At 36.7% G+C, this 27,081-nt stretch overlaps 2 protein-coding genes across 6 annotated transcripts in view; one reads left to right on the plus strand and one right to left on the minus strand.

Annotated features, from left to right (window-relative positions):
• The window catches only part of LOC141437342 (neo-calmodulin-like), a 327,352-nt gene that overhangs the window by 230,548 nt on the left and 69,723 nt on the right, over window positions 1–27,081 (plus strand). For 3 of the 5 annotated variants that reach the window (XM_074100637.1, XM_074100635.1, XM_074100634.1), the window contains one exon: window positions 5,950–5,991. The exons of the other annotated variants lie outside the window; for them this stretch is intronic. In XM_074100637.1, coding sequence (XP_073956738.1) covers window positions 5,950–5,991 — 42 coding nt within the window. The remainder of the gene's footprint in view (window positions 1–5,949; window positions 5,992–27,081) is intronic. 5 annotated transcript variants of the gene reach the window in all.
• The window catches only part of LOC141436935 (troponin C-like), a 50,279-nt gene continuing 38,802 nt past the window's right edge, over window positions 15,605–27,081 (minus strand). The window contains exons 4-6 of the mRNA XM_074100072.1: window positions 23,758–23,874; window positions 16,705–16,836; window positions 15,605–16,273 (exon numbers count right to left, since the gene is read on the minus strand). Coding sequence (XP_073956173.1) covers window positions 16,245–16,273; window positions 16,705–16,836; window positions 23,758–23,874 — 278 coding nt within the window. The 3' untranslated portion in view covers window positions 15,605–16,244. The remainder of the gene's footprint in view (window positions 16,274–16,704; window positions 16,837–23,757; window positions 23,875–27,081) is intronic.

A 27,081-nucleotide genomic window follows, 5' to 3' on the forward strand; every position in this document is an offset into this window, starting at 1 on the left:
TCAAATTGAAATTCATAGCTCAAAAACTACCCAAACAGTACACTAACAAAACGTTTTTGCTCACGTTTACTCAGTTTCAGTAAACGAAATATTTCCTCGAACGAGAAATGAAACATCAATACGGGAACCGCGCTTTAAAATCCGATCCCGAAGAAGCGTTCAACCGTCAGATTTATCTGTCTCTGTCGATAGCGAAGTGAGGAATGGAACAATCAACATCCACTCGGCGATCGCCGAAACCCCCCGAGGATTGACGAAGGGAGGCATGTGCGAGATACAACCATAGCAACTCAGGGAGATAAGGATTTTATACGAACCGGCGTGCTTATTGGTTTCTGATGACGATATACATTTACGTGTGCCGTCTGTGAGAGGGTTTCTGCATAATGATATTGGTATTATGCGTGTGAAAGCATGTTCTATGAAAATAAATACAGTCTTGGGCGTAATTATGAAGCAAGCTCGAGTAAGGATATTGTCAGGTAGGAGGTCAGTTTGTCTATAGTTTTAATTAACACTAATGTCAAAAACAACTATCTAATAGGCATTGGTTAGGTAACCTAAATAGTAGTATTGGTATTGTATGATGGTGTTAGTAATTTATTATGGGTGCTGGAACTTATATCAAGAAAAAAACTTATAATTCAAGCGTTAAAGATATTAGAGAAAGTTGTGAAGTTTTTGATAACATTCGTCTGTATACCACGTCATCATCATCATCATGTCAGCCGAAAGACGTCCACTGCTGGACAAAGGCCTCCCTCAAGGCTCTCCACTCAGACCGGTCTTGTGCTTTTCGCATCCACCGCGATCCCGCAATCTTAACCAGGTCGTCCTACAGGCCTACCGACAGCTCGTCTCCCGGTCCGCGGACGCCATTCGAGAACCTAAGGTTACCGACATAGCCCGAAGAATTGCGAAACTGAAGTGGCAATGGGCGGGGCACATTGCTCGCAGGACTGATGGCCGATGGGGTCAAAAGGTTCTCAAATGGTGTATACTTACCACGTAAAATATCCAAATAAACTTTTTCATTTTTCATTTTCATTTTCATTCGTTGTTCTGCAATAATTTGAGAACGTTATATTGGCTGTGTTTACACTAACGCGCTATGATAACGACGGATTCCAACAATATTTTGAGAGATAATTACGCTAAAAAGCTACAGCAAAGTGTCTCGTTTACCACAATTTTATTAAAAGGTACATTTTTGAAGTACCTAATGATTTGCAGGAAACGCCTGAACGCCTGATTCAATCAATTAAGTATTGAGGAAAACTTTCTTCCATCCAAATACGCCTTATTCTTTGAGTGGGGCCCCGCCTCAACACTGATTTATGTATTGTATCAACTTCACTTGCGTGAAGTGACGATCTAAGTTTCATGCTGACTTTGCTGCCGTTCAGTTGAATTGCTTCCGTTCATTTCAGTTTCGAAAAGTCAATAGAATTTTGAACATTAGTTTTAAAATGATATCTTGCGGACCGTAGCTCAAACTTTACGTGGTAGGTATATAATGTAAGATGGTAGGTACTAGTGAAGGTATTGAAGATAAAGGTGACAAAGGTAGACTTTAAGAATAACAAAAAACTGTCGGACTGTTGCTCAGAGTTGCTATTAAGTACTAATAATATTAGTAAAGCAATGGTAATATCGAGATATTAGTGTACACGAAGGTTAATATCTAAATATGTTATTAATAATAACCACTAATAACAATGAAAATATACAAAACAACGAGTAAAGGGAAGTAGAATAATTAATATAAGTAAATTAGCCAGATGAAATGACGTCTAGCAGAAACAAAATTTATCGCTAAAACATTTTCAAATAATACGAGTCGTTTATTTGAAATTTATTTCCGTGCGAACATCAATAAAATGCTATCTTGACAGTGACGTCATGATAATTCGAAATAAATTGGGGAAATTGACCGCGACTGTCCCTAGGGAACGTACCATATACTAGCGTGAAGAAAAACGATTTCAACCGCCGAAAACAAGATGGCGGAAACTTCTGTTTAAGCGACTTTTGCGCGTTGAAAAGGAAATGAAACGGTTTTTATAATATATTTTTTAAAATCTGAATTCTTGACCTCTTCTTCCCTTTAAATTCTATGTAGATATTGTATTGCGGAATCAGATAAATATTTATAGTTAAAATTGGGAATAAATGTACCTAACCTTCAAAATTAGAAGACATTTAAATATTATAAAATGCAAACCTTGTCACTAGTTTTTTTTTTGGTACCGATAGAGTTAGCATTATATAGGTGGCCAGCGACCTGCGAATGCCCTTGTCACATAGAAAACATTCCGCCATCTTGTTTTTCACGCTCAGCGTGTTCCTGTATTTCCGAACGAACCGCGCAAATGTACCGTATAAGAATTGAAGCCGAACATAACAGCCTTTTATTTTTATTGCTGTTTGGGTTTGCAGCATAACGTTTATTGTAGTACTACAACACCTGTTTTAACATAATAATATGTTCTACGCATCGTTCTGTATATGTTCATAATAGTTGAAAGTTGAAACATCCCTACGTATATTTACGCTATTTACGTGGGACAATTTGGTGGGTAAAAATTATTTTAATCATACCTACGTACAGGTATAATTCTTAAGAGGGCCATAATTTATTTTTTTATTTACCCAGTATGCTTGCACTCAATGATTTAAAACCTGTAAGTTACACAATATGCTTAGTATTATCACTCACTCGTGTTTCTGTCCAGTTATCTATGGATTTACCTACTCCAAATTCGTAGTAAGTAGTTACTTGATTTTTGAGTAAATAAATGGAGAAAATAGTCTCTTTTCGCTCTTCTTATATCCCTGTATTATTTATATGCGCTCCTTATAGGTACTTGTAATATAGAAATGTCGAGACTTTCGTATATCAAGCTTTTGGCCGGGTCTTTTCAAATCTTGATATGGTAATACTAAGCATACAGCCCTGTATAAGAAATCAGTGAAATAATCCAATGCCTTCTACACATGCAGCTGTCTTCTTCCAGCACGCTACGCCCGGAAATTGCGAGCGAATTTACTAAGCAATGATTTCCGACATACATAGCGGTGGAACAAAAGGGACAGTTACGGCCTTGTAGCAGGCGCCCTACATAAAATATGAATAAAATGAAGTGTCCGGAAGATTCCGGAATACCTACATTGATATTGTTATTTCACAGAACGCTGTGGCTTGCCCTCAAAGATTCGGATTACATTTTGGTTATTTATAAGCTTGCCTAAATAAATTTGCCGTTTTGAGTGTATTTTTCAGGTTTTCAGGTGCAGAAGGAGGTTTTTTTTACATGCAATTTGCATTTGCAACACGACACGACCAAAATACAAACTTTTAACGCAACATTTGCACACTGACATCAGCTGTTACTCTTACTTATACTGTTCAAAATCTATCTTCAATGTAAATAATCGATGTTGCTGGATGTCTTGGCAAATGCTTTAATTGTTCCATTAAGTGCTCTCTACATTTCTAATCAACTGAAATTTGTTTTTTAATTTACCCTTTCTACTATATTTTAGAATTAATCTTTTTTCTTCATTTAATTCAAAGGTTTTTCCAATAATGCAATTCGGATTTATAGTTGTTGTACAATGTATGTAAAGAGCATCTTAATGTGTTGGTTTCAATCTTCTGTCTCGCTTATTCTCTCGAGATTTGACTAAAAATCGACACTGTTTTCAAATTTCTATTAACACGATGGATAAATGCTTGCATTATTAAATTATTTGTTCTACGCTTTGGGGCTGAATTTGAAACGATGTGAAATAAAATATTTCAACCAATATGATACGTATAAAGCCAAAAGGCAGCCATTCTTCAATCACACGTCACATGGAACTCGCGTCACAAATATCTATTTATTTTAGACGCAAAATTGAACACAATTTTTGTGTCCAATATAAACCGATATATGCGATATATATATGGAAAATAGATTCTATAAATGATACTAGTGATTGAAGCCTGAGAGTAGGAATTTTACAGTGAAAGTCATAGGTATTAAAGATTTATTTAGTATAGATAAAACAACAGCTCTAGAAAGGGCTGAGTCTATTATTTAGGAATTATAATAACCAGCTAAAATTTAATTCAGTAGATGAGATCTTACGCATTTACCTCACTGTTTAATTAATTACTATTAATGATATTGATGAAACCAATAAACACTGCATACATGATCAACCTACATTAATTATTGAGAGAAATAGATATCAGTGGGAAATTCCCCGTAAATCGCGGATCTTATGCCATGATTCCAACCTTTGTTATGTATTTTGACGATGACGACTGAGTAAAGCTTGAAACAGGTTAAATAAGCTCATAGACTAAATAGTCGGCTAACAAAGAATTCTACTAAAAGTTACAATGCCTGGCAATGAAAATCATTGTGACAAGATTGAAGTAGTTTGGCTGTACCTAGTACATACTTTTTTTGTTTTCAAAGTCAGCCCCAAGAATATCTGTGCATACGATACTTAACTGTTCTATGTTGACCGACCAACAAGGTTGAATGCTGCACGTACTGTTTTTCTTTCTTCTACTATTCTGGCACATAATTGCACACAAAGCGAGTTGGATGGCGTGGTTGGGGTCTTAAAGTGGTCTAAAGTAGAACTGTATCTTAATCCTTAAGTTATTATTTGAACTGTGGCCTTAAAAAGTATTTTTTTTTAGCCACAACGTAATATAATATTTTAATGTCGGTTACTTCAGATCTTAACCGTTGGAAACTACACTTGTTCAAAACTAAGTAAGTACAGCGTTGCTAACAATTACTGCAAGAAAGCAATAGCAAGCTACATCAAAACATGTATCCAATTAAAAAAACTATCAAAGTTCGCTCCGAATTTTGTCTTAGTGTCGAATAACTTTAGGAAGTTTTTTTTCCAATGTATTCTAGTTATCTGTTATAAGTATCTAATGAAAAATAAAAATTGTTACAAGGAAACTAACTAATGGAAAAATCGTAATACAAAAATCGGGAAGTAAAAATGTCAGAAATTCGATAGTGATGTGTCATGATACTCTGTCGAAACAAAACCGCTCTTATTTCTCAAAAGTTCTTTATATTCAAAGAAGAAAACTTGAAAGGCAATTTGGAAGTTTATAATATCGTAATTGGAGCTTAAGTTCAGTGAATAGAACCGAATGAGGGAAAAATCAATATCCCGTTTCTCTAAGGATGAACAGAATTTATGACTTGCTAATCTTTTAAGCGAAGTTGTACTACGAATTACTTTGCATTTCATCCAATTTGTTTATAAATGAAGGTGGAAACCATAATTGGTTCTCTTTCCAATTTAAATCTCATTTTAATATTCTGAAACGTACGGAATTTAATTTGTTCAAGGACCACAATTAATCGTCTTGTGCTGTAAATTGGAGCAAATATTTTGTGCGAAGAGTGCCGTCGGTATAAATAGGTATTTTAAGAAGAAAACTACGAAATATGAATACACAAGTTTTGAAGTAATTAGGTACTTAAAAAGTCGATTTAAAATTTTGAGAAAGATTCTGGGCAATTAAGTTTCATTTTTGTAGCGGTTAGGATGAAGTCAGACGTGCGTAATTTTTTGAGATGTGAATGGCTTATTTTCGGTCGCGTATTTCAGTTTCATACATGTGTACAAATAATTTTGAGTAAAAGAAAAATACGCGAGTCACAACTCAAAAAATTACGCTCGCCTGCCTACATCCTAACCGCGACAAAAATAGAACTTTTGGCCAGAATCTTTCTCAAAATTTCTCAGTCACTTTGCCCAATATAATATAACAAACATAACGAAACAACGAAACATAACGAAATTATTTCTTCGGATGACCACTGCCATCCAACCGGCCAGCATCAAGCTTGCCAATCTTTTTGGTCGTTATGAAAGCTGTGTGTGCTAGTGTATCGGAACGGTTGTTTCTTCTTGCAGGCTCGGAGCGCAAGCACCAGTAGCTTTAGGAGTGTAAGTCAGGTAAAGGCAGTATGCTAATGCTTGTTCACGCCTGATCATTTACATCGATGATTTTGTCGTTTACCTTGGTTTGGGCGGCGATGGTTTTTAATCTGTGCATGTCTTATGAGTCAACGTTATGTCTTACCGAACTCAGTCGTCTATAAATGACTTCACGTCAATGTTAAGAATTTTTATCGCTGTTGCGCATTTTACTAAAAAAATTGAAAATTAAAAATGAGTGGCAAAGACAATTTGTAGATTGACCTTTACAAAAACCGATTACGGCGATACATTTAAAATACCAGAACAATTGACATTTTCAATAAAAACCATTGCCAAATGATATTCTGTCATGAATCATTCGCGTTTATTATTGTAGTTTGTTTTAGCTGTAGTCTTCATCTTCATCGCTGACAAATCTGCAAACGGTAAGTAATACTCGTACACACCAGAGAAAAATACACAACTTACAAAATAACTTGTTTAATCCAACGTAAATTAATAATAGTGAATATTTTCGAAGCAGTTCAGGAGATCTCTATAATCTCTACAAGTAACGTAAAATAACTCTACGTAAAGTAAGTAAAAGGTAGTTGCAAATTTTTTTGATCAGTTTGATTTTGAACTCCAAATTGTTTTAAGTAAATTGCTGCCTGCTAATGGATTCCATGCATATTTCTTCAAAATTGAAGTTAATGGTATCTTGAAGTCATCTAAGAATGAAAAGTGGCCTATAATTTATAAAGCAGAATACTACGAAGTCAATCGTCAATAGTTGTTGTTGATTGTCTGGTACATAGCTGAAACAAGTTAACTGTAGTTCCGACTCAGTTGTGCAGACTTTGAGACGACATGTCTTTCACATTTAAAGTTATGTAGAGCTAAATAAAGTATCTTAGAGCGTGTAAGGCCATTTCATACTTAAGTGACTTTCTTTCCCAGTAATTATTGTTTAAAATATACTTAAAACCAACAATGATATAGGTATGGGCACTTGTTGCATTCATGAATGCATAGTTTTTTTTAAAGAACTGTCACTAACACAGATGAGGTAAAGTATGTTTCTGTAGAAGGCGAAAAACAGACAATAATACGTACTTTACAAACTAAACAAAACGGTACGCATCGTTCTCTATGCACTTCTGTATCATTTTTGCATATTGCTGCGTTTCGTGGTACAGAGTGGGGTGAGCGAACTTGTCTGTTGCGATAATAAACATGTTTTTACGTGTTTGGAATTATAATAATTTTATTTATTCAATACCTAATGATGTCATTGATAATTCATAAACCTCCTTAATAAAAATGGTGATCATCAATGTCAGCTAACCAATACTGATTGAAAAATTCCGAATATATGATGCTTTGGATAAAAATAATCCTGACTGTCTGACTAATTGAACTGAATAGTTAACGATCAGCTCAAAGTCTGGGACCTGAGGGGCTACGAGAACTACGAAATTCAAAAATTGAAGTTCGTATCGTACCGTCCCTCTCACTCTCTTATTAAATGATATAAGTGTCTGCGGGACGGCATGATACGAAGTTTGAATTTGCACTTCGTAGTAAAGGCCGTAGTGGTTGGCTGAAATTTTGCACAGAAGTTCCTTTCATGGCGTTAAAAAGGGAAAATGATGAATTTTGAGAAATTTTGGCTAAACAATTCAGTTCTACTTATTCCCTTAGAAAGATTATCATAAAATATTGAAAACGTATTTTTTCTTTTGACAATCATTCAAAAAACAAAGATGTAACGAGTCAAAGTTCAAGAGTGGGGAGCAAAGACGTCACATCGTGCTTAAAAGTGTCGCGTAGTGCGACGTCTAACTCCATCTTCAATATTTTTTGTTTAAGTGATAAAAAGAAAATCTACGCTATTTTCTGTTAATATAATAGGCTATACGACTAAAAAAACTGTTTAGTCCGTCAGTTACATAATTAAAAAATATTGTACACGTATTTTTTCTTTTGCTTGACAATTAAAAAATGACGAGGATACGGTGCTTAGAAGTTTCGAGTGAAGTCACTATAAGGTGCGATTTTAACCTAATAGCGACGTCACAAGCCCCCACTCCGGAAGTTTGATGATCTATACCTTTGTCGATTTTTAATAATTTGATTTGGTGTCCCATATTTTTCCATAATCTAACTGTCGGACTAAATAAAATACATTTTTAACCCAGTCGTCATCCCTATTGACGGAATAATGAGATTTTTTCCAGACACTAGTCCATTACTAGCACCACGTAAATATACGAAAAAAATATTGTGTAAGTAACATGGTTCAACCGTTATTTGTAAGTTGTAAAAATTATCTCTTAAAGCATTTCACACAGACACATCAGAACCTCTTCATATAGTTCTAGAGTAGAAACAACTCTTACAGTTACATGAACATGAATAAAATTGTGTTTTCCAGACGTCTTATTAAACATGTTTGGATGCCCGTCTCAGGTATTGTATCTTTGGTTAAATGTCTTGTATTTGAAGAGAGATTTACCTTTCTCTCGAAATATAAATACTGTATTTCAGATTGTGATAGTCTTAGAGCAATGCTGAAGATTTTGATAATTATCATCATCATCGTGTGATTTCCATACATCAATAACTAATAGTCCGATTACGACAATACTAAATTAATCGTCTTCGTTGTACATTGCGCGGCCGAGGCGCTTGCAGCGTCTGTGTTTATCTCTCAGAACATACAATGAACGAAGCTCTCCGCTGTCTCTAGCTTACTGAAATGCCGTTCGCACGTTGGAGGCCGAGTCCTAAATTACTACGAATAAGGCACCGGTCTTACTTTTAACAATGAAAAATTAAAATATTCCTAAACATTCAAGTTATATACAGAGTAAATAGTTAAAATAAAGATCGTTAAACTGAACGACATTTAGTTCAGCGACTTAGTCAATATTTTTTTTTCTATTACCTACACTTTAATGTTTTTTTAAAGAAGCAATGTAAAGCAAAATGTTAGATATTTGTAGAGTGACAGACGACATCAATTGTGTTTTAGGATGGCGTAATGATAATAAATACTACCTATTTAATTTGCGTGAAGAGTGAAGAAGGAAAATCTAAAGACTCCGTTATTTCTAATAGTCGCTGAAGTAATGTCGTTCAGTTCGACAAATACCACACCCGGTACTTAATCGTGTCCTACTATCAAATTTTATAATGTGTTTTCCATTTCATTGCAATTTCAGATTATTACATATCAAAAGGTAAATATTTTATAGATTTAGGCCGTCTTGCAGGAAAATATAAATCTAGATTTAGTCGTTAAACCTGGCTTAAGCTTGACAGTTCCATACATTTTGACACTACTAAACTGAGCTTAAAGCCGTGGTGGCCTACTGGTTTGACCTATCGCCTCTCAAGCAGAGGGTCGTGGGTTCAAACCCCGGCTCGCACCACTGAGTTTTTCGAAATTCATGTGCGGAATTACATTTGTAATTTACCACGAGCTTTGCGGTGAAGGAAAAACATCATGAGGAATCCTGCACAAACCAGCGAAGCAATTCAATGGTGCGTGCGAAGTTCCCAATCCGCACTGGGCCCGCGTGGGAACTACGGCCCAAGCCCTCTCATTCTGAAAGGAGGCCTGTGCCCAGCAGTGGGACGTATATCGGCTGGGATGATGATGATGAAACTGAGCTTAATGCAAACTCAAGATTTATGTGTTTCCAGCAAGTAGCCATTACTGTCATTGAGTTTAAATCGAAAATCGGCCTCTTGAAATTATTATATTTTACGCCTCCAAATAAACACAAACTAATCTAGGGATAGGTAGCGATTTGTCAGTTTTCCATAAATCAAATGACATCACCACTGCCTCCAGTAAATGGCAAACTTTAATGCGTCATTTTAGACGGCAATGGAACTTTGGAACTCCTGAAGTTTGTGGATGTCAGCTTGAACCAAGGGCTGTTGACTTACTAACCTATTTAATCTAGACGCTGGCTTTAAAAATTATAATTGAACAAAGTTATGAATGTTCCTTTAGGCATGCACTTTTATAGATGTTTATCATCATCATCATCATCCCAGTCAGTATGCATCCCACTGCACTGTGTTGATGGGAACTTCAATTGCTTCGCAGGTTTGTATAGGTACCTCTGAATTGCGCATTATGGATACCGAAAAACTGAAAGATGTGAGCCCGGATTTGAATTGAATACATGTATTCATGGATCATGCATGATCCTCTGCATTTCAACCCATACTGCTCTGCTTAAGAAGCCAATCCACTACATCGCCACGGTTAGTACTATAGAGATTTTATTGTTAACCCCCGACGCAAAAAGAGGGGTGTTATAAGTTTGACTGCTATGTGTGTCTGGCTGTGGCACCGTAGCTCTTAAACGGGTTTACCGTTTCGGAAACGGTTTTTTTTGAAAGAAGGTTTTCTAGCGATGGTTCTTAGGCATGTTTCGTCAAAATCGGTTTAGCCGTTATCGAGATGTTGAACTTTGAAATGACAAAGTCAGGGGCTTTCCAACTTTTTGTTGGTAAGGTTAATATGTAAATTGCATTGAGTCCAATGGGTACTTCTAAAAGAAATCTGAATTCCTGGTTGGTAGTAATTTTCTTTTCAAAAGTGAATATCCAATGTTCGAATCTATAAATAACATTTAAAACTGTATAATAACAAAGTATGAAAAGTAGCAAATAGCACACATGTAGGTATTTATCATTGAATTGACTTTTAACACCGAAATCCCTTTCAAATCTCAGCATCCAATACACAAAACGCCACAGCTTACCCATCATTCATAACACACGAACCGCTTAAAAAAAGGTCCGTATAAAGCGTTTTATTCGAAATTTATGAGGCTATAAAATAATTTGAGCTGACGCGGTATATCCCTAATATTTCCCTCAGTTTTATGGAAATATCGTCCTGTGACCCACAAACCTACTTTCGCGAGATCTTGACTTAGAACTTGGCTGCCATTACATCCGTGATTTGGCAAGACAGACTTCTTATTTGATTGAACGTTCACTTGTTTTTGTTTGTAAACTTTTAATAATGTACGAAAGTTTGGATATGTGTGCGTGTGTTTGTAATTCCTACACACTTACCTAAGTGACCGGATGGATTTGTGTGATAAATGTACGTGGATAGATGGATTGGATATCATACCTAATATCTAACATTCGTGAACATCAATTTAAATTTTCTGGCAAATTTACGCAGGGGTATTCAGTCAAACTTGTCAAATTATTTGCTAGAATACTCCGTGTACATTTTTTGCTCGTATTACAGGCCACATCCGGTATAATCAGAGCTATCTAATAAGGTTTTCTGTGACAGGCTAGTTCGCGCTGAGATCATAAGGTCCTTTTGAAAGCTTTTACATTTGTGTCACATTTGGGATTGATTTTTAACAAATTAAGTTAAACAGCGCGTAGCATAGGACGTCCACCAACGAGATGGACGGATGACCTGGTTAAAGTCGCGGGTTCACGGTGGATGCAAGCCGCTTCCAACCGAGGCAACTGGAGGTCTATGGGGGAGGCCTATGTCCAACAGTGGACGTCCTATGGCCGATATGATGATGATGATGAAGTCAATCACAAGCAAGACTGCAATTTCAAATGGACCTCACGATACGAGTACTAACTTGCCGAAGACCCTCACATTATTCATTATTTGGTTCCACTGTTCTTAAAGTGTTCTGTGTCTTACTCAGCCACCTTTTCTCAAGGCATCAGAAATAAAACAGGGTCTTTAAGTGATTAATCATGCTGTCCCTTTCTCACAATGACGCTGTGCCTTTATTGATTGGCAAGCCAGGTATTCCTTGAAATGTGTTATTTTCTGAACGACGCAATAAATCTGAAGGAAAGCAAAAAGTAGTACCTATTAAAAAGCAAGCATTCTATGTTTAGCTGTTCTAGCATTCTATGTACTTACGAGTACCTGGGCTAAAATGTCGCCTACATTAGGTACTTTTTATTAGGTTCGTTTTTGTTATCATGCGATCAATCGGGGGACTACGAGTATGAGTAGATCAGTTGCATGCATGTCGTGTAGAGTTGGCTCCCCATGAGACCCTCTATATGTGTCTGAATCTTCAAATTAGTTGATTCAGTTCTAGAATTGTGTGCCTCCTAAGACGTCTTTTCTGATCAGGGTCAGTACGTAAGCCTGCCAGCTGGTTTAAGTAGCTATGTTTTATACTTACTTACTTACTACCAGGGCGCAGTGACCCAAAGTAAGTCTTAGCCTCCAACACCAGATTACGCCACGCTTTGCGATCTTGAGCCCACTCTTGCCAGGCTTCGACTCCAAGGTCCAAAAGGTCTTTCAGGACCTCGTCCCTCCAGCGGTACTTGGGACGACCAACCGGCCTACGTCCACTCGGTCGTCCCAAGTACGCTCTCTTCACGGGTCGATCCTCTCCCAACCTTTCTACGTGCCCGAGCCACCGGAGTCTGGACGCCTTGGAAACCGAATTTAAATCATAAGCTTCAATGATATGTGTGAAGTTCTCAATCTGTCAAAATAAACGGAATAAGTAGTTAAGTTATAGTCTCATTTTGCCTGTGCCCAGGGATTAATCGATGTTCATGCCAATAACCTGGACGTATGATGATGAAGGTAATAAATAAAACAGCTGGCAATAAATAGTAGTTTCTGCAACTGTTACGTTATAAGGGTCCTTAAAACATGAGTGTGGTTTACATGAGCGTTTTAAGGCCTAATTGCGTACAGTTGCATACATTATTTTATCCACACACATATTAAAAGTACTCTATGATGGGTTCAGAAACCGATGACAAATGACCTGCATTGAATTACTAACTTATTCTACTAGTAACATATCCATAGGTGTTAAACTGATGTAATAAGATAAAGCTATTATTTTTATAAACTTTAAACAAGAAACAAGTAACGGCGGCAAGACGAATCTATGTCACGAATGTTTTTTTTAAGACACAGACAAATCAGTAAAGTCCTTATTCTTATATCACTCGAGATCAAATTGTCGTGCGACACAAACGCATCTATCACCACCACCACACTACACTGACTCGTTTCGAATTCAACCAGAGCTCATCTTCAGAGCAAACAACCGTTCACCATGCTACTAAATATTAGACTAACAGAAGCTCTGAAGATGAGCTCTGGTTGAGTTCGAAACGCGTCAGTGTATTGTGGTGGTGGTGATAGATCAATTTGTGTAATTTGCGAGTGTTCTTACAGTATGGACGTGGAGGAACTGCATAAACACATATGTCTTGCATAAACGTTGCTATCGTAAGGTCGCGGGTGAGCAAAGTAATTATTTTAGTTCATTGATATGGACCTCCGCAAAGTAACGCCTGATTCAATAAGATAATCAAAGCTTAACACTACTTCTATAATTCAGTGCATTACATATTACTGTTGCGGTTAATCTATCAGAAAACTACGTAGTGGTTTATTTATTTATTTATTTTATTTCTTTATTATGGTTCTGGTGGAAAATCAGCGCTGCTGGCGTTTAACGCCTCAGCAAAATGCTGAGTCAGCGACTGACCGCTGAGTTTGCGGGGACACACAAAATTGTGTATTATGTTACTATTTTCATGTGTTTTCACGTATTTTTTTGGTTTATTTCTGTGTAATTGTGTAAATTTTATTGTATTTGTGTGTCTTCCGTATTAGTGAATAAATGTCTTCTTTCTTTCTATCTTAGTGTTGATAAAATAAATTACGCTCATCTATGCCAGTGGGTTTTCAAAGTTCTTTGAGCTTCAAAGCACAGCATTGTTTGCGTTTAGAGTACCAAGTCCTTTTGCGGAGCTTTAAGGGTAGTTTACTCCTCTTGGTACCCGAGGACTATCATCAGCCTCGCAACGTCCACTATTAAACAAAGGCTCACCCTTGGTGACTTTCAACCCGAGATGTAAATGCTTCATGCTATGGATGCGTTTGATATCCACCAATCATATTCAAAGCTCCACATAGCAAAGCGCTGTTGAAAACGGGTTCAACTTTGCTGTGTTTTTTTATATGAAAAGATGCGTGCTGTGAATGCATGCTATAGATGGCTATGAATAGTGATAACACGTGCAGAACATAGCGCATAGCTCGACCTACGCAGCTTCGTCGCACAGCTACCTCGCGTCTAAGCATCTGCATAGAGCATCTTTCTCGAACTACTACATTAAAATTTAAAGCTTATCATTAGTGGAAATGGTCACATAGTTTCACGTCCTCGCAGCATAGCTGCATAGCACATCTCTGGTGGAAAGACACCCTTATAACGCCACAATGAATGATAACTTGCCACTTGCATTCACCGATTGTCTACTAAGTGGGTAACGTTTCATCTTCCGGTACATGGTCACCACTCGAGGACCTTTCTGCTTAAAGGTTATGTGTTATTCGAGCTGAAGATTGTATCATTGTTTAGTAGGTATATTACAAACTAATCCCCTTATTCATAAACGACAATCAAACCTATTTTAGTTAAAATGCCGCTAAAATTCGTTTGTCCTTATCTGTCACTTCGACATTTGTATTTGTTAGAAAGGGACAAAGCATTTGTTAGTTAACATAGGCTTGTTAAGTTTTATGAATAAGGGGGTAAATCTCTCTCATAGCCGGGATCTGAGAAAGCCGTTTGCATTTGTTCCTTCTTCGATCTATCCCTCGCGTGGGGAACTGAGCGAGTACCCATGAGGCTGGCTATCACCTGGAGTATTCAAAGCCTCAACAAAGCTAAGAAATAAAAACAAAGGCTCCAAGTAGAACTTACCCACACGCTACCCGACGTTTGAAGTATCGCACGGCATACGATAATTAAGACGTTACACACGCGCTTTGTCTTCCAGTTTTCTTGCGTGTAATGGTGCCTTTATAAAACGGGGAGCTTTTGTGACGCTTTACTACAAATAGCTAAGTAATTAAGAGTACTTAATTTGATTTGGCAAAAAATGCATGTTTGGGCTATTTTTTATTTTGTTGTCGTTTTATTTTTCATTTTGAGTTCCTACTATTTATTTATTAAATTTTCAGTTTAGTTACGAAATTTCCATACATTTTGTGTCACTCAATGAAAAAATTTGTAGGACATAGTGTGAAATCCGGCTTAACATAGTCAGAATAAGCAACATTACCAATTCACCAAATTGCATTCCACATCTCCCTATCTAGGGCTACCTCCGGCCACTCGCTCAGTTCTGCGTCCAGGTCGTCTCGCCATCTACGCCTCCGTTTGCCTTGCCGTCGGTGGCCGTCGAGCGGCACCCACCATGTGGCTGTGTGCGCCCATCTTAGAGGGCGCATCCGGCAGATATGCCCGGCCCAATCTTATTTAAGCTTGGCGGTCACTTTTCCAACATCAGCGATTCGAGTTTTTTTTTTATTCGACTTGATGGAAACGAGCAAGTTGATCTCCTGATGGTAGTACAACCCATAAACCTCTGCAACACAAGGGGTATTGCAGATGCGTTGCCAACGTAGAGGCCTAAGATGGGATAACTCAAGTGCCAGTAATTTTAGAGCGTCTTATCATTATATTTTATTAATTGTTTATATGCTCGCCTCAAATGGTTTACGTTTGTAAAGAAGCACAAACTAACTGCTATAACGTTGCAATGGATAAAACATTTGGGTAGAGAAAAAGAAAAATAATAAGTAACAATTTAATACAATGAGAACTTATAGCAGAAATTTATTACAAGAGACAAGTTAAAGGAGCTATTTATATTAATGACTAGTAGGCTACATCTTAAACTGAAAACATACGGAGCGGCGCTCGTGAACTGAACGACACATTCTCCAGTAAAAAACTAAGAAGACAATAGATAGGCAATCTTTGATTTTAGCAATGTAATTTACTGGATTGACTTTTGACTGCTACACGTAATTGAATAACACGTTGCAACATATTATTTTAATGGTTTCATGAAATTTTATTTTAATTACAAAAAACAGTAGAAGTTGATACAGTCAATAAACACCATGCAACATATTAGGTCCACATTTTTTACTATTTTTGTATGTACAACATGATACACCAAATACATTTTAATAACTATGATAGAACAGATACAAAAGTTGCACCGAGTTGATCGCTCGGCTTAGGTTAAGAGTTGGGTTCCCCTATTATGTTTTCAATAGGTTCTCGTTTCTACGTTTTTGTCCTGTTTGTTCTGTAGGTTTATATTAAGTTTTCGTTTCAATAGATTATTTCAATCCAACAAAGGAAACTGCAGCGTGCCCGCCGACAGCCCCGCTCCGTACATCCCCCAGCGTCTTTGTCACCATTTTAATCGCCAGTCATCATCTCCATGAACTCTGGAATCAGGGCACCGAATTAATTTGCAGGCTTAGCGCTTCTTGAATTATGTAGAGCTTAAAAAGACGCAAAAGTTGGTTGCGTAAGAATATTTTTGACTTGCAATTGAGGGGCGAAAGTTGGTGTAATTTGAAGGGTTATTTTTCAGTGGAGAGGAGAATAATGGCCATGTTCTTATCAGTGTCTCTTTTCCTGACGGTCCCAGTAAAGAGGGACATACTGAGTGATACGCAATAAGTTTGAAAATAGATACAGTCTAAGAAACTTAATCGTTTACTAGGGAGGAAGTATTGACATCTCATACTGAGTGGAGAGCCTTGGGGGAGGCCTATGTCCAGCAGTACCAACTCTACACCAACTCGTAAGCCTAACATCTCAAAAATGTGCAACCTGCACAACTTTTGACGCAAAGGTTATGGGCCATGCTCACCGTCGAAGTCCACGGTGCCAGAGTCGTCGGTGTCAATCTCTGCGATCATCTCGTTCAGCTGGTCAGGGGTCAGTTGGTCGTCCAGAGCCGCGAGAATCTCGCGAAGACTCGAAGTCGGTATGTATCCGTTGCCTGCAATTTGAGAAATGTTTTTGTTAAAAGAAATCAAGCCTTTTCTCTGGCGGTAATGTTGGACACGTATCTGAATATCGAAAATTTAAATATCGATAGTTAAAATATCGACGGTCAACCTAATCTAATATCCTATCCTGCTTTCGATATTTTGACCGTCGACTTTTTAACTTTAAATATATTAATTTTTGATATTTAGATACGTCCCCGTACTGTTAGTTGAATGTACTTGTATTGTCATCTAAACAGAACCACCTGGAGAGAGATTTCTCTAATGTAGTGTCCCCTACGCCATACAATGTACTGCTAAACCAAATACTATAGGTAAAACACTTAAGAATGCATGCAGTAGTGCACAGAATTGATAATGGGACTTATGTCATTTTTCGAATATGGAACGTGGACTTTTCTATACGGACACGTTACTGCTACATAGGTACAACAGGTCATCTTCTTAAGTTTTGCATATACCGAAACAAGTTTAAAAATCAATGCTAATCCATACTAATATTATAAATGCGATAGTGTGTGTGTTTGTATTTTGTGTGTTTGTATGTTTGTCCGTCTTTCTCGTCGAAACGGAGCGACGGATCAACGTGATTTTTGGCATAGAGATAGTTTGTAGGCCAGAAAGTGACACAGGCTACTTTTTATTCCGGAAAAATACAGAATTCCCGAGGGAACAGCGCGCGATATCCGAATTCCACGCGGGCGAAGCCGCGGGCAAAAGCTAGTGGTTGATAAGTTCCTGGCTAGATTACTAGAATTTTACTACCCGATAAATGTATTGTTACCGAACTTGCATAAAAGTATAAGTAGGGCTTTGTTTGGCCAAGCTTGTTTTAAAAATACTTATATTTTTTAACTTCACAGAATTAAGTGAATAAAAAAGCAGACTTAAATTGAGTCTTTTTGAAAAGCTTGTATCTGTGGGATAATTATTTATGTTTATGTACTAATTTAATCATAATCATAGTCTTATAAGCCTAGTTATGTGTTTACAAGATCAATGTTTTTAAAAACGACTAAAATAATCCATTTTCAAATGTTGTTGATCAAATTGTAATTGCAATTAAATCGATTCAACATGAGGTAAATGATGTAGATTTAACAAACGAAAATAAAAATTAATAAAACTTACATCGTCAAAATATCTATTGAAGTCCGGGTTTACCTACTATACCAACAATTCACAATCACAATCTATAATAATAACAAGCTTTTCGCTTTTTGATTTAAAGGCAAGAAACCTTAAGAAGTCATTGAGTCAAATTACATTAAGCCATTTATGGCTTGATATCCCATAAACGTCTGTCGCAATGCGGGACTCGAAGACGTCAAAATGTCCTGGAACAGTGAAGTTGGAGACAATTAGAGACGTGCCGAACATTTGGTAATTATTTGGAGAATTCGGCAAATATTTTTGGACGAATTTGCTCACATGTTCAGTAGTGGAGTGATTCACTCTATTTACTAAAGTATTGACATTAATATTCAAGTAATATTCTTTAATATACATTAAAAAAATTAGAGGCTTTTTGGCAATCGATTTAGGCTTTATTTTGCGGAGATCCATATTTACTAGTAAGAAACTTCGTAACGGTCAATGATTATCAAGGTAAAAATATTCTAGTTCACTAATTAAGAATTATTATGCAAATGTTAGATTCCTAAGAGCATTTTTGAGGCTAGCAGTATTTTATGTTAACAATAAAATTTTGGCAACATGTTTCTGTAATGTTATGTCATGATAGCCGTCGCGAATTAAGTAGGTAATGTATAACTAGGACTTTGACAAAAATAATGCATCTTAGTTAATAAAGAAATAAAAACCGTCCAAGAGCGTGTCGGACACGCCCGAAATAGGGTTCCGTAGCCATTACGAAAGAATTAAGTAATATTTTTCTAAGGATTTCGTATTTTATACGAAATCTTCCAAGTTTAGGTATATTTTATACCTTAGGCTGCTATTTACTCTTAAACTACTAATAATTCTCAAGAAAACTCAGCCGTTATAGTTTTCCTTGAAAGTTTGTTATACTTACTACCATCCTGATTTTTTTCAAATTTTTCCACACACCTGTTTAGATTTTAGAGTTAAATATTTCGCAAACGCATCGCTAAATCTAAAAATCGTCTTAGCAAACCCCTAATGGTTTTAAAAGACCTATCCAACGATATCCCACACTATAGGGTTGGATGGAAAAAAAACACCCTCACTTTACGTTTATGGGAGGTACCCTAAAAAAATTTTTTTTTTTATTTTTTTTGTACTATTTTGTCGACATAGTTTACATATATATCCGTGCAAAATTACAGCTTTCTAGCAATGATAGTCCCTGAGCAAAGCCGCGGACGGACGGACGGACACAGACAGACAGACAGACATGGCGAAACTATAAGGGTTCCGTTTTTGCCATTTTGGCTCCGGAACCCTAAAAATGGTTATTAGCGTAATAAATAATTCGATTAATTTACTGTCATCAAAACAAGATAAATATTCATTTGATTTGCCGGAATTAAACAAGTTGCCAAGATGCACACTTGGCCACAAAATATTATCAATTCGAATTAGAATTGTTTTTTACATCAATAATTATTTGCTCGCCCATGTGCGAATTAAATCAAATCAGCGAAATATCTCGGCCAAATATTTGTTTCGCCAATTCCTAAACCGCATGGCCGAATATTGAGTTCTTGCTTTTCGCATCACTAGAAAACAATATGGGAGTGAATAACCAAGGGCGCATTCTGTTTAGACCATAAAAATGAAGGATATCACTCGTATATGTAAAACAGTGATTGAAAGCAAGCCTTGAGATGAAAACAAAAGGGGTAAACTCTTTTTAACCCCCCTCTAAAAAGGGGGCTGTTGTTATGAAGCTTTTGTCTGTGCGGGAATGCTTCGAGCGATTTTCAAATGCGATTTTGTGTTTATATTATACTAGTGCTTATTCGCGGCTTCGCACGTGTAAACCATAGTTTGGCAAATGAAAAACCCCAGGATATTACTATCTATTCTAATCTATCATTGTAATAAACTAGATTAATGTATTTCAATACGGAAATGCAAATGTTTAGATAGAAAATCAATATTTAAGACACCAATTGACGTTGTTTTGTTTACATTTAGTTAAATACCTATCCAAACCAAGTATAGTGTAAACACACTGCCAAATTATGAACAGTTTTTGCCGACTATTATTGGTTATTTCAATTGAAACTGATACGCAAATAACAAAGCACACATTCAATTAATAAGACAAACAATTAACATGTAACTAACTAGGTCGAAACATTTACAAAATGACTAAATCCCAAGTAGGTCAGACGAACGCATGAAAATTTATGAGACTTTAGTGCAAACTTATGGGCACCAATGAATACGGAGAGCCCTTAAGCGGGTGTAATGAACCGTGGATCTTCTGTCCTTTTTTTGCCGAATGGTAATGAGCGGGGCAACATACGGTATTACAATTTTTGGGTATGAGCGGGAAAGTTATTTATAGTTGGCCACACTATAACCTAAAAGGATCTACAAAAAACGGAGCATACGCTTTTTAGAAAGGGCCTGGTGTACTTAAAACACTGGGCTAAGAGCGAGTCGGCCTTTTAAACCAAGGGTTCCGTTTGTCTCTAAAAGGTTAAACTGACTAGAGGTACTTTGTTTAAGTTCATAAAGTACGAAAACAGCCGTAAACAATACGGTTCTGGTATGAGAACCCTTATTTTTTTGTTTTAGTTCTACCACTGTAATTAATAAATATAAAAACCTTGAAATTGGAATGATAATAGAGATTAATATGACTGCATACCAACTTAAATTTTTATTTTATTGTTTTTTTTTATTGTAGCTATGTGTAAATTTCATTTGTCAATCTTTTTTTTATTGTGAGAGGGAGGAAACGAGCAAGCGGGTCATCTGGTGGTAAATGATCACCGCTGCCCATGAGTACCAACTACTTAAGGAGAGTCATTGGTCCGTTGCCGGCCTTTTAAGAAAGTATAAGCCCTTTTCTTGAAAGCCCCAATCTATTCCATTCTCGAGATACAGCCTTGTGATACAGAAACAGACGGACATCGAAGCGACAGTATCTATTAGGGTTCCGCTTGTCATCTTTCGAGTACCGAACCCTAAAAAAGTCGAGTAGTAATCTAGAGCACACCGCGGCCTACCTGCGAAACCGATTTCAGATTCCCGGGCAACGCGTCCGTAATTATCTTCCGACATAACTTATAAAACTTACATTAAAGCAAGTTCACGATTTTCATCAAACCTAGACACCAAGACTCGTCACTTCAATGTTAAAATACTCACAAATAAAATACCATTACACTTTGTCTTTCGCAAATTGCAGCAGCATCATTTGGCAGCGATCCAGCCAAGCAATCGCTCGATTATCGATGGATATTCATTGTTCTGTGCTGTCATAAATTAAAAAAGAATACCATACATCCGGCTGGGAAACAATTAAGTTTGCAGCAGGAATTTATCACGTGCCTAGTAATTCGTGCGACCGTTCACGTTGGCTGTTTTAATTATGGTTTAATTGGTATTTACCCACAGCTTTGTTTATGTGAACCATTATATCTGGCAGTTGTATTATTTACGGGATATTACTGAATTTCTATATCGTCACTACTTTAAAGAATCTCATGGTGTACACCATTGACCACCTTTACACCTGAGGTGAGGTGGGGTGAGGTGAGGCGAGATACACCTTTGGCCTCATCTGCACTTATCATCAGGTGAGATAGGGGTCAATCACGGTCAGTTTTATATATATAAAAAGTTATTTTCCACAAAATTTTGATCCGCAGTTTGCGCTATAGACGTAGTATTCTTCAAACATCGCTCAATGAAGGTATGGTAATAAATAGTACTCGTAGATTGTACAACAAGAGCATAAAACGAGCCATTTTACCCAAGACGTTCATATAGCCACCCGAGCCGGTACGGTAGTTTTTCACTGCTTTTCACTTCGATGGCGAGGAAATGAAATAGCAACAGTGGAAACAATTAATCACTTACTATCTACCTTTAATTGTTCACCCGTTCCTATTATAATTATACATTTTTAGTTTAATTCATCGATTTTGATTGATTTATATTATATAAATTAAAAATTATTTTAAAAAATATGTTGAAACTTCTTTGTTTGTGGCTGTTTACACCTGATTGCCTTGGTCTTAGACGAAGATTTTACTTTATGCACTACAGCATAAAAAGTCGTTTTATGTCGCCTAGATCCAGCGTGAACACGAAATTTACGAGCATAAGAAGTGAAAATAATACCTATTTGTCAACCATGTTTAAAAAATCCTGAAAACGAAATCCTGAAAACTGAGGCTTAAAAGTTTTGCCGTGACGGTCAGATGTAGTGGCGTGGTGGTTTGACTAATAGCCTCTCAAGTAGTGGATTGTGGGTCGGAGCCCGGGTTCGAACCTCTGAGCTTTTCGGGATTCACGTGCAAAATTACATTAGAAACTTGAACTTTACGGATAAGAAAATCATCGCGAGGCACACACCTAAAAATTAAAATCAAAATAAAAATAAATATTTTTTTAAATAAAAACAATGTGGCCGGTTCCCTCCGGTAGGTAAGTGTTGTGTTAGGAGGCTCTGCTACTTCCCGCAGTTGTCGACAGATTTTAAAACAACATTACTTAAATGTAAAAAGCAGAGAGAGAAAAAGAAACGATTAGACAAAATGTTTGTGTGTGTGTGTGTGTGTGTTGTGTGTAATAAACTGTTTAATACTTCATGAAAATTGACAAACAACATTCTTAATGTATTATTATTGTATATACAAACCATAGTTATTGTAATACATACTCGTAGTATTAGTAAAGTAGATAAACCCAAGGAAAAGCAAAGTAAAAAAAGAAAGCGTAGGAATTCAATGGTATGTGCGAAGCTCTCAATCCGCACTGGGCACGCCTGGGAACTACGATCAAAGCTCATTCTGAAAGAGGTCCCCTGCAGTGGAACGTATACAGGCCGAGATGAGATGATGAAGTTAAGCGACCTTGATAGCTCAGCATTAACATAAAACAAAAAAGAACGGTGTAAAAATCTTCAAACGCACCAACGTCTAAACAATGTAATTGTAAAAACACTCGTCGAGAGTCGTGGGACGTTATTTCCAGCGCAACACGCCATAAAACACAGGAATTTCGGGGTTTTTACAACTGTTACAAAAGTTGGATTTTAGCTTCGAAAAGTTTGAAACAGTTATTTTTAAATTTTCACAAAGCCATTTAAGATTATTGATCTGTTCGTCATGTCGTGCTAAATAGTAAACATATTTAAATAGATACATAGATAGATTAGATACATACCTACTTATACATTAAACAGCCTAGACACGACAACAAACATTGTTATTTATTACACACAAATATGTATGTTTCTCGAGCGGAGAATAGATCGAACCCGACACATCAAGCTTCGTAGTCAGTTTCTCTAACCACATATCCAGTCGTCAAATATACAGTGTGCGGCCCAGAACGGGGGATAATATTAAAAACAGAGGCTTTATAGATCACCGGTAATTGGATCATCATGGTCTCACTTAAGTAATTAAAATCAAAACTTAAAATTTGGATTTTTTCTAACAAACTTAATCGTAAATTCAATGTACGCCATCCTAGAACCCAGCTAACGTCGCGCGTCGCCTGTCAGGCTACAAATATCAAACATTTTGCTTTACATTGCTTCTTCGAATAAACTTTAAAGTGTAATAAAAATACAAACCTATTTATTTTTAAAGTCGCTGAACTAATGTTGTTCAGTTTGACGAGTATGATCTATGTTATATCAATTAATCAATGGAGGTCACCTGATGGGAAGCAATCACCGCCGCCCATGGACACCTGCAAAACGAGGAACATTACAAGGGAACAATAATAGATCTTACCTTCTTTGTCATACAATCTGAAAGCTTCTTTAAGCTCCTTCTGCAGAGCTTCGTCGTCCTCGTCGAGAAAATGCGTCGCGACACGCACGAACGAATCGAAATTTAACTTCCCGCTGCCTGAAAAAAACACAAATGATTTTCGTTTGAAAGGTGTACGTGTAAAAACTGGATTATTCGCGAAAGTTCCTTTGGCAGTATGTAAAAGTAGAATTTTTAGTATAAAAAGAACGGAACTACGAAGAGTAATTCGTAAACATCAACGGAATAAAGAGGAACTGTATTCGATTCTCAGCTTCAGCTTAAATTTTCTGTTTATTTCTTTAACTTAAAGCGCTCGGTTGTTTCATACACTAAATAACCACATAAACAACCGAGCTCTTTAGATTCAATGGATTTTTTAAACAATTTCTAACAGGAAAACTTTTAAAATAGGCACAATAAATCATAATAAGAGAAAAACAACGTTTACGAATTCATCGTTAATTTTAGTTGTTTTTAGTTGTTTTACAGGACATTCGTCGGCTATGGCAAAAAATGGTAACGCTGGCATTAGACCGTCCGCATATAAACCCAAAAAAAATATTAAAAGCACGTTTTCAAGAATACAGGGTGTAGTTTACTTCGGCTCGAATTTCCCCTGTCCTATTCTTTTAACACACCTTCGTCTAATTTCGCCCCCGGCAGTTTAGTTGGCGACCCTTACTCACGGTCGTTTGTAAGTTGCCAGAGTTTCAAGATTCCAACTAGGAAATATATATTCTGGACGCCGATTATAATGAAAAATGATGTTTCTTTTTAGGGTTCCCTAAAGGACAAAAAGATATTAATATTTCTGTACTGGCCGTTTTTCCGTGCGTCAGTCTGTCACAGGACTAGATCACAAGAACCTGAATAGATAAACAGCTGAGATTTATACGTATTCTGTATTTCTATTGCCGCTACAAAATGAACGAAAGAAAAATACAGCCTTAGTGAAACTTACAGTCTAGGTTAATAGATGTGTGCATAGGAGAAATTCGTGTTTAGACTCCTGTCCAGCGGTGGTGTAGGGGTTATGCATGCAGCACGGATTGCTGAGGACCTGGGTTCGATTCCCAGCGCTGGTCTCTTTTTCTGATTTTTCTGTGCATCGAAGTCTCAGTTTGTATTTTCGATATTGGGTACTATATCTACAAAATAATTATTCCGCAGTGTTTCAGCAGGTTAAATGTTCAAAAAATTGTAGTTTGAAAATGTTTCTGTACACTGATGTGCTCAAAATGTACGACGTCAATGGCTAGGTACCTACACCATATTTTAAATCAAAAATACCTCTAAAAACTTTCACTGGGATGCTCAGTCAAACAAATCAACCATTTTCCCAAATAAGTATTCCGGATTATTTTAGGGCATCCTGTTTTTTTTTCATAATTATAAGGCACCTACGAGTTCGAGTATGTTACGGAATTGTTTTCATCAATCCTTACTTAGCACTACATTTTTTCTACCATTATTTTTCGGGAATAAGGACGCAAATAGGCCACGAATACAATATAAACTATTACATCTCTAAATCATTTAATTTTTAAGAACACCATGTATCCCTGTAAAAACTAGATACTGTATTTTTATATTATTTTACACTTACAGCTTTATATTGCTTGTGTTAGTAGGTATTTAGATAAGGTTCATTTTAAATGATTTCCTTTGGAAAATAAAAATACTTCCTTCTGCCAAGTTCCTTTTAGCACATATTTCTTTACAATGATGGTATTTTTTTTAAACTAATAAGTAAACAACGTGACATATTAAAACAGCATTGGCCTATTACAGAAAAGTTTTATTTTGATTTTGAATTACATAATTAATTCCAAATTAGTTTGAACTAAAATAATTTCCTTGCTCACCCGCGACTTTACGATAGCTAAGCTTATGCAAAATATGCGTGTTCATGCAGTTCCTCCACGCACTGCATGAACACGCATATTTTGCATAAGCTTAGCTATCGTAAGGTCGCGGGTGAGCAAGGAAATTATTTTAGTTCATTGATATGGACCTCCGCAAAGTAACGCCTGATTCAATAAATTATCCAAATTAGTTTTATTTTGATAGAAGCATCAAAACCTCTTTTGCTAACTACGTCGTATCGCTTAATGAACGTTGTTTATAACATTTTCGTATCAGCACAAAACAAAACACAAAGCCAGAATTCGAGACAGGGTGATTTGAATAAATTAGGGCAAATGCCCCCGGCGTGGGACAAAGGGACCCACGCTAGTGCAATGAGGCGCAAATCACGCCCACATCCCAAATGTGGTTCATTAAACGCTCGCGTGGTTTACGGGGTGCGTATTTATAGCGGAAATTTGATGGGGTTTCGAGGCTGAAGAAAGCTTGAAGTAAATAAGGAGTAAAAATTAGAAGTAGGAAGTGGAAAATGAGAAATGGGTAACGGGAAGTGCGAGAAACAGATAATAAAAAATGAAAAATGTATGAGAAACGGGAAATGAGAAATGACCGGAGCCGCGGGTAAAAGAAAGAAAGAAAGAAAGGTTTATTTTGGCTCCATAAGTACCACCTAAAACTAAGACTAAAACTAGCACTAAAACTATCTAAAAGGTAAAAGGTAGTATAAGTTTATATCCTTCAAAAGTAAATATTGAAATAAGTAGGTATGTATGTATGTATGTATGTAAACTCTTTATTGTACAAAAGAAAATTAACAAAACATTACTGACAAACTTTAAGATACTTGTACAAAGGCGGACTTATCCCTTTAAGGGATCTCTACCAGTCAACCTTTGAGTGGATGAGAGGAGAGGAGCAATACGTTAGGGTCCGACAAAGGGTGAGTTTTAGAGTTAAAATAATGGAAGCTACTATACAGTGCTTTAAACAATATAATACATAAACTACAATATAAATAAATAAACTACTATATATATGACCATAATACATATAATATATAAGCATATTAACAAAGGAATGTTCTCAAATATTTAAGGAGAAGGTGCAAGCCACATTCTTCTCAAGCCTTCCCTAAAAGATCCCACGGTGGGGGATTGCCGGATGGAGGTCGGTAGCCGATTCCACAGCCTGGCAGATTGCACTGTAAAGGATTTAGAGTATGTTTTGGATGAGGTAGAAGGACAGGCTAAAAGGAGATTGGTACTCGATCGTAACCGATACTGACTGCCAGCAGCCAAGTAGCTGAAACGCTCGGAAAGGTATACGGGAGCAGAAGGATTAAAAAGAGTGTTGAAAAGTAATGACAGAACGTGGATGTTCCTACGATCCCTTATAGGCAACCACTTCAGCTGTACCCTGAAATTTGACACGTGGTCG

This window comes from Choristoneura fumiferana, chromosome 17 (assembly GCF_025370935.1).
Source record: "Choristoneura fumiferana chromosome 17, NRCan_CFum_1, whole genome shotgun sequence".
NCBI classification, from domain to species: Eukaryota; Metazoa; Arthropoda; class Insecta; order Lepidoptera; family Tortricidae; genus Choristoneura; species Choristoneura fumiferana.